This window comes from Chiloscyllium punctatum, chromosome 15, assembly GCF_047496795.1.
Source record: "Chiloscyllium punctatum isolate Juve2018m chromosome 15, sChiPun1.3, whole genome shotgun sequence".
Classification (NCBI taxonomy): domain Eukaryota; kingdom Metazoa; phylum Chordata; class Chondrichthyes; order Orectolobiformes; family Hemiscylliidae; genus Chiloscyllium; species Chiloscyllium punctatum.
The window spans coordinates 53,476,183-53,488,078 of record NC_092753.1 but is presented as its reverse complement, the minus strand read 5'-3'; the positions used below and the strand labels follow the sequence as shown (position 1 = coordinate 53,488,078).

The 11,896-nt window shown below is 43.0% G+C and overlaps 1 protein-coding gene across 1 annotated transcript; it reads right to left on the bottom strand.

Annotated features, from left to right (window-relative positions):
• Positions 1-788: 788 nt before the first annotated feature.
• On the bottom strand, positions 789-4,677 carry nyx (nyctalopin). The gene is made up of 3 exons (XM_072585154.1): positions 4,551-4,677; positions 4,292-4,381; positions 789-3,121 (listed from the first exon to the last, which is right to left on the bottom strand). Exons 2-3 carry the CDS (start codon positions 4,311-4,313, stop codon positions 1,728-1,730), a joined length of 1,416 nt encoding a protein of 471 aa, XP_072441255.1. The 5' UTR covers positions 4,314-4,381; positions 4,551-4,677; the 3' UTR covers positions 789-1,727.
• Between the last annotated feature and the right edge of the window lie 7,219 nt (positions 4,678-11,896).

The window sequence follows — 11,896 nt, the reverse complement described above, 5'->3', positions numbered from 1 at the left end:
CCTCGCTCAGCAATCTGGCATAGATCCCATCTGGTCCTGGGGATTTGTCCACCTTAATATCCTTTAGCCTACCCAACACATCTTCCCTCCTTATGTCAATGTGATCCAGAGTAAACAAACTTCTATCTCTAATGTCAGCATTCATGTCCTTCTCCTCAGCTCAGTTTTCTACAGCTGTAAAAGGATCAATTCATTAAATGGAATTTGTGCTGTGCTAGCTACCTTTAATATTCTAATAACCCAGATGATATATACTCAGCACACAACACAAGGGAAGTGGTGGTATTGTCACTGGACCTAACCATGTTCAACTTTTGAGGACTCATCTGGCAGTGGTATTGTCACTAACTCTGAGCCAGTAGGTCACTGTTTCAAGATTAGAGTGGTGCTGGAAAAGCACAACAGTTCAGGCAGCATCTGAGGAGCAGGAAAATCGACGCTTCGGGCAAAAGCCCTTCATCAGGAATAGAGGCAGAGAGACTGAAGGGTCTCTCCACCCTTCAGTCTCTCTGCCTGTATTCCTGATGAAGGACTTTTGCCCGAAGCGTCGATTTTCCTGCTCCTCAGATGCTGCCTGAACTGCTGTGCTTTTCCAGCACCACTCTAATCTTGAATCTGGTTTTCAGCATCTGCAGTCATTATTTTTACCTGGTCACTGTTTCAAGTCTTACTTATTCCAGAGAAGTGCACAATCCATCTAAATAGGTTGATAAAGAACGTTTGTAACACAAAGTAAGTTTCACTATGAAAAGTCAAATTTATTGTCCATGAAATCTTCTGTCCTCAAATAACTTTGTTTCTTTTACTAACTTTTAATCATATTTTATCAAGGTGTGATAGCACTTTTGATTTTAAAAAATCTCATGACAAGGCTAATCTCAACATTTTCATTGCAATTTCTGTCATTTTTACTTAGTTAAATGACGCCAATGCTTCTCATTACTTCAGTCTAAACATTACTGATTATGCCTTTCATTTGTTGCTTGTGGATAGTCAAACAGTCTCTAACTCTGTACACGATTGCCACAATCCTCCCAGATTACGATTTCTAATAGATCAAAATTTAAATCCCGGCATCAAAGATAAAAGGGTTATTGTGGCCAACATTCTGTCTAGATCCGGTTTTTTTTGTACAGAGGAATGTGCTTATGCAATACATTCATGTAAATGATATTTATAATGTACATATTACAAAAACACACGATGGTCAGATACAATACGTCCATTATTCATTAATTGAAGATGCTAACGGTAAAAGTTATTAATATTTGTCTAACCAAAGTCGACTAATTCGGGAATCGCTGTCTGCAACATGTGATTCCGTCTTCATTTTACAAAGTATTCTCGTTTAAAAAAATGTGGGTGCTATGAAATTTCCAAATACAGCATGTGAGCTAAAGACTCTTCATCCTGTACAAGACTTAACCAACCTCTAGTAGAGCTTCAGAGCGATCGAGGAGGCTTATTGTTGGGCTCAGTCCCAGAAGGTGACAGATGGAACACGATGATTTAAAACTAAAGTCGGCAGAGAACGGATCCAGCGGTTCAAACAAACACAAGATCAGTTCTCTCTGTTATGGTTCCAAACGGAGGGGAGCCAAACTCAAATTCAACTTTCGCAATTCGTGTCTTTTTGTTTGAAATGATAAAGATTGTATTCGAAGAGATTTCCTGCGTCCTGCAGCTGTATTAATACACGGCAAATGCTGCAGCAGCTGAACGCTGTCTCAGATATTGTAGCAGAACATTATAATGGGTATGAACACAACCTGGATGGGTGGATCCAGATTACTGTTCATAGGAACCGCTGTAGACGTTTCCCGGTTAGCTCCGCCCGGGACTGACACATTCCTGAAGATCTCGGTGGTGTTCTCCGCATCCTCGTACATTTTGGGGAAAAGTAATTTCGAGATAAGGTTACTGAATCTATTGTCGGCGGTGGACCGGGCACGCTCTGTCGGAATTGGAGTGTAAACTGTCTCGTTCTGTTCCACTGGATCGACACAAGTCCCTTCTGGAGATTTGGGGAAGAACACTTGACTCAGATCCATACCCGCTACTGACGGTGGAGAGGCACACGGGATGTCCCGGACAAGTTTGTAGTTTTCCATCCACTCTTTCAACCATTCCATCTTGCAGTCACACCCCCATGGGTTCCTGAAGACATAGAGCCTGCCGAGGAAATATACAGGTTGAAAAACGGAAAACGGCAGTGAGGTCAGGTTATTGCTATTCAGATGTAAGGAGATCAAACTGGTCAGGTTTTCAAAAGTCCCTTCCTCAATGTAACTGATGGCGTTTCTGTCGAGATAGAGAACCTCGAGCTCAACGAGCTGACTGAACCAAGTACTGGAGACGTTCACCAAAGCATTACCTCCCAGGTTTAACATCTTCAGAAGCCTGAGTTCTTGAAAAGCAAACTCGGGAAGGTTCCTCAGGAGGTTATCATTAAGATAGAGATATTCCAATTCCACGCAGTCTTTAAAACCTTTCTCGTGGATTACCGCAATTTTGTTGTTTTGTAAATTTAAATATTTCAAACGGCGTAATCCTTGCAGAGAGTTATAAGCCACTGCTTCAATTCTGTTCCGCTCCAGATACAAAAGCCTGAGAGTCTCTGTGGCCCTCACTGCTGCAGGGATTCTCCTGAAGTTATTCTGCCACATAGCTAGCTCTTGCAGAGCGGGGACTGCTATAAAGATCCGGTCTGGGATATTAAATAGATTGCAATTAGACAAATCGAGCTTCTTAAGTCGTTTGAGATTAGTGAACGTTCTGGTGTGCAGATACTTAATAAACTCGTTGTGGGCGAGTTGGAGTTCGCTGAGATGGGGCAGCCCCTTAAATGCGCCCGGGGTAATGAAAGAGATATTGTTGTGGTTTAAGGATAAAGAGCGGAGGGCTGGAAGAGCACCGAAGGCCTTCTCTGACAAAAATTTGATGTTATTTTTCTCCAAACTGATAAGGGAGGCCTCACATGGGAACTCGCTGAGGACTTGCTGCAATCCGGCTCGGTCACAGAGAACGACACAGTTTCTCTCAGCAGAACAAGTGCACACTGTGGGACAGAGGCGAGAGCAGGCCCAGGGAGCAGAGGCACGCAGAATCGCGAACAAAACCACTGAAAAATAAATCGACAGAGGAAACAGACGATGGCACACATTTCTTTTTTTAAAAGCAGAACGTTTAGAACCTGAAAGTGCAAAGAAAAGCCCGTTTGTATTTCAGAACGGACAGTGATGCTTCGTCAGTATTTTCTAATCAATTTGTTCCGAGATAATATTTCTGGAGCAGGTGAAACCTGGCTCAGAGGCTGGGGCAATACCAGTTCGCCACAAGGGAATGCTTTGAAGAAGTAACAGGGATGTGTGGACAAAGGTCATGAAATAGGTTAAGTATCTTTGAACTTTGGAAAGTCACACTTGCCAAAGCCTTCCCTTGACAGGCGGATATCTCACTCAGAGAATCCTCTGCCCCCGCCCTCCCACACCCTTTGACCCGACCTCGTTAGCAAGTCCTGCTATTTACAGTCATTGTCAACTCAATGCCATTCATTTTGGGGCAAATTGCTTTCATCGCCACCTCCTGCCCTGAGCTGGTGGTCCATGTTAGGAAGTGAACTACACATGTCCTCTCAGGCTTCTCAAAACCTGAAACTACAAGGTCAACAAACCGATCAGCTGTGGTGTCCTGACTCTACAATGCTCTGTATTTACCCTCGGGGTCTGCAGAAGATCGGGGAAGAAATTGGATTGGATGTTTTACTGTTTGTCTCTGAGATTTGAGGCCGAATACTTCCCGGTTCGAAGTGGTTTCCAGGAAGCCTGGGGACTGCAAAGGGCATTGACTATTTCAATCATGAGGACTGAGGGGCCCAAGGAACGAGGGAGAAAAGATTTCAATCCCAAAACCAGGTGCAAATGGCCTTTTGTAAAAATAAAACTAGCAGATAGGTTGAAGCGCTATCGAGTGTAACAGCCCCCGTGAATTAGAAGGGGAATGATATGAATCAAAAAAGAAATGATCAGGATGAAAGATTTTCGGAAGAAAGTTACAGCGAAAATAAAAGGACTAGCGGGTCAGGTAGGAACAGGCGGAGCAAAGAAGGTCATGCGAGAATGATCAGAATATGTACAGCCTGCAAGGTTAATGAAATAAATGAAAGAGAGTGAGGGACAAGTGATAACAATCCAAATCTTCCAACTCTTATTTGTCAGAGATTTTTCAGACGGCTGCAAAGAAATTAGATTTTAATCGCCTGTTAACCAGATTGGATAGTAACATTAAATACCGTTTAAAACGATCAGATGCATCTCTGTGCTTTTTCATCTGTAGCATCTCAGAATAGAGATACACTGCGGTTCCTCTTGCTGAACACTGTCTAAAAAATACAAAGAAAATAAAATATGGGGAAGGTCAACCGTTTCAGCAATGTCTGCTTTGTCTGTATTTCCAGCATATAATGCAGGCATTTGAAATATCAACAGTGAGAACCTAAACAAACATTTGTGACGGATTGATCAAAGTCAGTTACTATACACAGCACCTACCTTACAGAGAGCCTGTTGTTCTTCGCTTTTCAAGTCCAAAGCAGTGACTTCTGTCTCGGTTGAATTCACAGGTTTTAAAAAAAAAGGCTTCCGGCAATTTTTCCAAAATCCATCACTTAATGCATCGACAAATCTGCAGTGTGAAAAGGGATTAGTCACAATCCAGCTGAAACATCTCCTGCGAATCACACTGATAAATGCATTTTACCTTTTCTAAAAAAAACTCTGGAAATGCTCCATGTCGTTCAATTGCGAATTGGTGAGCAAAGAGGGAAATTAATGTCATTTTATACTCGTTCCATTTCGGGTCGAAGGATGACCAAACTGTCTATTACTAAGTTTTTGGACAAAATAATGTCTTTGTTTAACTTTCCCAGAATATTTTACAGCCATACCTTTCTTTCGGATTCCAGAATAATCCCTCCTCAATGCTCCAAGTGCGAGGAATTGTTTGGCGGCTCAGCAGTGGTGTTGTTAAGTCGGTTAATGCAGCAGTTATTGGATTTCCCAACGTGATAAGGGAGTGCCCCCCCGCCGTTACTAGGAAAGTCTGAGTTTCACAGACTGAATGGTCTTCCCCCTCTGTACTAATTGTGCAATATCTTTACCGTTGTAATGATCAGTCTGGCTTCAGTAAGAGTCCTGAGGCATCTGAGTACTAAGGTTTGCAGCATTGGAGCACGTAATTTAGATCCACGGCACTGACAAAATGTTGCATATATGAGCTGTTACCAGGGAACACTGATTAAATTGAGACCCCCATTGTTGTTATCCTAGCTGATAATAATAGACAAAACACAATTGAGTGAAATTTGGCTTGATAGACCATGAGTTTTAGCTATGTTATTGAGCTAACATGGTGACCTGGCACACAAGGCTGAGGGTATATTTCATAGAACATAGAACATAGAAAAATACAGCGCAGTACAGGCCCTTCGGCCCTCGATGTTGCGCCAACCGAAGCCTACCTAACCTACACTAGCCCAATAACCTCCATATGCTTATCCAATGCCCGCTTGAATGACCATAAAGAGGGAGAGTCCACCACTGATACTGGCAGGGCATTCCATGAACTCACAACCCGCTGAGTAAAGAATCTACCCCTAACATCTGTCCTATACCAACCTCCCCTTAATTTAAAGCTGTGTCCCCTAGTAACAGCTGACTCCATACGCGGAAAAAGGTTCTCACTGTCAACCCTATCTAAACCCCTAATCCTCTTGTACACCTCTATCAAATCTCCCCTAAACCTTCTTTTCTCCAATGAGAACAGCCCCAAGTGCCTCAGCCTTTCCTCATACGATCTTCCTACCATACCAGGCAACATCCTGGTAAACCTCCTCTGCACCCGTTCCAGTGCCTCCACATCCTTCCTATAGTATGGTGACCAAAACTGTACAAAATACTCCAGATAAGGCCGCACCAGAGTCTTATACAACTGCAACATGACCTCAGGACTCTGGACCTCAATTCCTCTACCAATAAAGCCCAGTACGCCATATGCCTTCTTCACAGCACTATTTACCTGGGTGGCAACTTTCAGAGATCTGTGGACATGGACACCAAAATCCCTCTGCTCATCCACACTACCAAGCAGCCTACCATTAGCCCAGTAATCCATCTTCTTGTTACTCCTACCAAAGTGAATGACTTCACACTTAGCTACATTGAACTCCATTTGCCACCTTTCTGCCCAGCTCTGCAACTTATCTATGTCCCGCTGTAACCTGCCACATCCTTCTTCGCTGTCCACCACTCCCCCGACTTTCGTGTCATCCGCAAACTTGCTCACCCAGCCTTCAAGCCCCTCCTCCAGGTCATTTATAAAAATGACAAACAGCAATGGTCCCAAAACAGATCCTTATTTCAACAGAAGAACAAACCTTATTACACACATTTAAAATAAATACAAAGCTATACAAGACAATTTGGAAAGATCTAGCCATAAAAGCAAAATGAAAGATTTAAACCCGGGTCCCTGGTGCTGTGAGGTAGCTGTACTAACCACTGTGTCACCATTAATAGGAAGGATTGAAAAAGTTGCATTTTTTTTCCTTGGACGAAAAAGGCTAAAAGGAGATTTGATAGAAGTTTTCAAATTCATGAGCAGTTTTGACAGAGGAATAAGGAGAAACTATTCCTATGCAAAAATGCATCAAGAACCAAGGGGCACAATCTTATGATGTTTTGCAAAAGAAGCATGTGCAAGGTGAGAGAAAATCTTCTTCACACAGTGAGTGTCCCAGCTTTGGAATGCACTGCTGTCAAATGGTGGTGGAGTCGGGTTCAATTGAGGCATTCAAGGGGGTGTTTGATGATTATTTCTATTTAAATAATGTGCATGGTTTCAGTAAAAAGACAAGAGACTAACATGTGAGTAAAAATGCTCTGAGAGCCAGTGGAGACAAACTGGGCTAAGTGCCCTCCTTCTATGCTTTAATGATTCAGTGGTGGGAAGCAGTTTAAGTAAAAAGCTGAATAGCTTTTAGACCTTTCTAGCCTTTCTCCCTGGAACACTGTAGCAGTGTAGAAATGCTAGAGTCTACCATTACAAATAGTCATTGGAGCATTGAGGAGGGATTATTCTGGAGTCCGAAAGAAAGGCATGGCAGTAAAATATTCTGGGAAAGTCATTACAAATACTCAATCTCATTTACATAGCTTCAGTATTACTGAAAAAAGACACATTTTGCCAAAGCCCTTTGTCTTGTATGTATCAGGAAATTTCACAAGAATACAAATTCAGGTGGAGAATCAATATTCATTGGGGAGACAATGGCTCGGTGATATTAACCCGAGACTATTAAACCAGAGACCCAGGTAATGGTCTGGGGACCACAGTTCAAATCCTACCATGGCAGATGGTGTAATTGCAATTCACGAATAATCTGGGTAAGGGTCTAACAGAAGCCATTGGCAGGAAAAACCCACCTGGTCCACTAATATCCTTTAGGGAAGGAAACTGCTGTCCTTACCTTGTTGGTCTACATGTAGCTCCTGATCCACAGCAATGTAATTTACTCTTAATTGGCTGCTGGGTACATACTATGATTTTTTTAATTGCATGAGAGGATAGTGCTGTTGATTGGCAAGTGGCCTCTGCATGGTACAGCATTACCATGGAGACTGCAACATTTAAATGCAGATTGACAAGCTTTAGAATAATCCTTAATAAATCAGTGGATGCCAGTTCAAAGAACTGATGGACTGGATACAGATTTCTTGTTCTCTGCTATCAGAAGTCCTCCTTCCTTGGACATCAAACACTAAAAACAAGGCCTTTTTAACCCTTACTAGTCATTAGCCCCTGTGCGTGATCACAATCCTCTAAGCTCTAATTGGTAATTGCATGAGCAATCCATCAATAGTCTATTTTGATTTATTCAATTTTTATTTTTTTTATACATCAGCAATCCATCAACAGTTTTTTTATTTTTTCATTTTGTGGATTGTGGCATCACAGGCTAGTCAGCATTTATTGTGCGCCCCTAGCTGCCCTTGAGAAGGTGGTGGTGTTCCCATATTCTTGAACCACTGCAGTCCACCTGCTGTGGTTGATCCAAAATTCCATGAGGGAGGGAATTCCAGGAGTTGACCCAGCGACAGTCAAGGAATGCCAATATATTTTCAAACAGAATGGGTGAGTGGTTTGGAGGGGAACTTGAAGGTGGTGATATTCCCATATATCTGTTGCACTTGTCCTTTTGGACAGAAGTGGTTGTGGGTTTGGAGGGTGCTGTCAGAGGATGTTTGGTGAATTTCTGCAGTGCAGCTTTAAGATAGTACACACTGCTGCTACTGGGCATTGGGTAGTGGAGGGAGTGGATGCTTTTGGATGTAGTGCCAATCAAGTGGCTGCTTTGTCTTGGATGGTGTCATGCTTCTTGACTGTTGTTGGGGTTTCATTGATCCTGACTTGTACCTTGTAGATGGTGGACAGACTTTGGGGAGTCAGAAGGGATGTTACTCACCATAGTATTCCTGGCATTTGATCTGCTCCTGTAACCACTGCATTTATGTGATGAGTCAAGTTGAGTTTCTGATCAATGACAACTCTCAGGATGTTGATGGTATGGAACTCAGTGATGATAACACCATTGAATGTCAAGGAGTGGTGGTTAGATTGTCCCTTATTTTTGATGGTTATAGCCTGGCATTTGTGTGTCATGAATGTTTCTTACCCCTTGTCGGCCCAATCCTGGTTATTGTCCAGTTCTTGTTGCATTTAGACACAGGCTGCTTCCATGTCTGAGCAGTCGCAAATGGTGCTGAACATTGTGCAAACATCGGCGAACATCCCCACTTATGGTGGAGGCAAGGTCATTGATGTAGCTGCTGAAGATGGTTGGGCCAAGGACACTACCCTGAGAAACTCCTGCATAGATGTCTTGGAGCTGAGATGACTGACCTCCAACGACCACCACCATCTTCCTATGTGTCAGGTATGACTAAAACCACCAGAGAGTTTGCCCCCTGATAACCATTGTTTTGTTAGGGCTCTTTGATGCCACATTTGGTCGAATGCAGCCTTGATGTCAAGACCGTAAAGCCATAAGACAAAGGAGCAGAAATTAGGCCATTCCACCCTGCTCCACTATTCAATTGTGCTTGATAAGTTTCGCAACCCCATTCTCCCACTTTCTCCGCATAACCCTTGAATCCCCTTGATACTCAAGAATCTATCTATCTCAGTCTTAAATATACTCATTGACCTGGCCTCCACAGCCTTCTGTGGCAAGGAATTCCATTGATTCACCATTCTTTGGCTGAAGAGGTTTCTCCTTAACACCATTCTAAAAGGTCTTTGCTTCACCCTCAGGTCCTAGTCTCTTTTACCAGTGGAAACATGTGTTCTGTCCAGGTCACTCAATATACTGTATGTTTCAATTAGATCCCCTCTCATCCTTTTAAACTCCATCGACTGTAGATTCTGAGTCCTCAATCATTCCTCATATGTTAAGCTTTTCATTCCTGGGACCATTCTTGTGAACTTCCTCTGAACACTATCCAGGACCAATACATCCTTCTTGAGATATGGAGCCCAAAACTGTGCAGAATATTCCAAATAAGGTCTGACCAGAGCCTTATAGAGCCTCAGAATTTCATCCCAGCTTTTATATTAAAGTCCTCTCAAAACAAATACCAACATTGCATTTACCTTCCTAACTACTGACTCAAACTGTAATTTTACCTTGAGAGAATCCTAGACTAGAACTCTTTGTGCTTCTGAATTTTCTCCCCATTTAGAAAATAGTCCATGTCTCTATTCCTCCTACCAAAGTGCATGACCTCACACTTTGCCAGGTTGTACTCCATCTGCCACTTCTTTGCCCACTTTCCTAACCTGTCCAAATCCTTCTGTGGCCTCCGTGCATAATCAATGATACCTTTCCCTCTACCTATCTGATGTAATTTTGACTCCACTCCTGGAGCTGATATATTAGGATCCCCACGAATGGCCTCCACCAATGGTTCAATCATCAAAGTAAAAAGCAGTGAGGAGAAGGGACAACCCTGCCGGCTACCCCTAAAAATGTTAAAATTGCTTGATCGTACCCCGTTGGTGATGACCGCAGCAAGAGGGTCACTGTACAGAACCTTCACCCATCTTATAAAGACTTCACCCAAGCCAAACCATTCCAGAGTATAGAAAAATTACGGCCACTCAACTCGGTCAAATGCCTTCTTTGCATCTACAGAAATCACCCATCCCTGTATTAATTGCTGTTGACACACTTGAATTACATTAAGCAGCCTCCTAACATTATTGGAGGATCTGCAGCCCTTTATGAAGCCCATCTGGTCCTCTTTATCATTAGAAGGTAACACAGTCTCCAGCCTTAACACAAGAGTCTTAGAGAGGATTTTAAAGTCCACATTTAAGAGTGAAATGGGCCTGTATGAAGCACAGTCCTCAGGGACCTTCCCCTTTTTTGAGAATAAGTGAAATATTGGTCTCTCTCAAAGATGGCAGGAGACAATCATGGCTGTATGAGTCATTAAACATGTTGAACATCGGGCCTAACAATATGTTGATAATTTCCTAAAAGAATTTGCTGGGAAGTCCATCAGGACCAGGCACCTTTCCATTCTGAAGCTGGTTAACAGTCTCCTGTATCTCTTGCTCTGATAAGGGGGCAGTGAGAAAGGTTGTTAAGAAGGCATATAGTGTTTTAGCTTTTATTAATAGAGGGATCGAGTTCCAGAACCATGAGGTTATGCTACAGCTGTACAAAACTCTAGTGCGGCCGCACTTGGAGTATTGTGTACAGTTCTGGTCACTGCATTATAAGAAGGATGTGGAAGCTTTGGAAAGGGTGCAGAGGAATTTACTTGGATGTTGCCTGGTATGGAGGGAAGGTCTTACGAGGAAAGGCTGAGGGACTTGAGACTGTTTTCATTAGAGAGAAGAAGGTTGAGAGGTGACTTAATAGAGACATAAAAGATAATCAGAGGGTTAGATAGGGTGGACAGGGAGAGCCTTTTTCCAAGAATGGTGACGGCGAGCACGAGGGGGCATAGCTTTAAATTGAGGGGAGATAGATATAGGACAAATGTCAGAGGTAGTTTCTTTACTCAGAGAGTAGTAAGGGTATGGAATGCTTTGCCTGCAATGATAGTAGATTCGCCAACTTTAAGTACATTTAAGTCGTCATTGGACAAACATATGGACGTACATGGAATAGTGTAGGTTAGATGGGCTTCAGATTGGTATGACAGGTTGGCGCAGCATCGAGGGCCGAAGGGCCTGTACTGCACTGTAATGTTCTATGTTCTATGTCTCTTGTTCAGGAGTCACACCTGAGAGTTCCAGATCCTTAAAAAAGACTCCATTTTGGCCCGCCCCTCCTCACAACCCTCAGATCGACATAACCTAGAGCAAGATCTCTGGAATACCACATTAATCTTTTTGGAGTCACAAGTTAAGTTTCCAAGACCCTTCCCTAATGACCATAATGGCTTGTGGGGCACTCCTTTTCCTGGCGAGATATGCTAAGTATTTGCCTGGCCTGTCACCATGCTCAAATAGCCTTTGTTTTGCAAAAGCAAACTCCTTCTTTGCCGTCTGCCTGAGCACGGAATTTAATGCAGACCGCAGTGTCGTAATCCTCTGTAGCTTGACCAATGAGAGTCTGTCAGAGTAAGCCTTCTCGGCTGCCTTCAACCACGTTTTGAGGAGACGTTGCTGCTCACCCTTCTGCTGCTTCCTATTGGCAGAGTAGGAAATAACTAACCCCTGGCATAGGCTTTGACAGTTTCCCAAAGGACAGATGGGCTACTAACCGAGCCTGAATTAATGTCCAGGAACGCCAGAAGTTCCCTAGATAAGTACTCCACAAACTTAT

Coding starts and splice junctions, on each gene's coding strand:
- nyx (XM_072585154.1), bottom strand. CDS start 4,313: ATGCATCTGATCGTTTTAAACG. Junction 3,122..4,291: donor GCATCTGATCGTTTTAAACG/GTATTTAATGTT, acceptor TTTATTTTTCAG/TGGTTTTGTTCGCGATTCTG.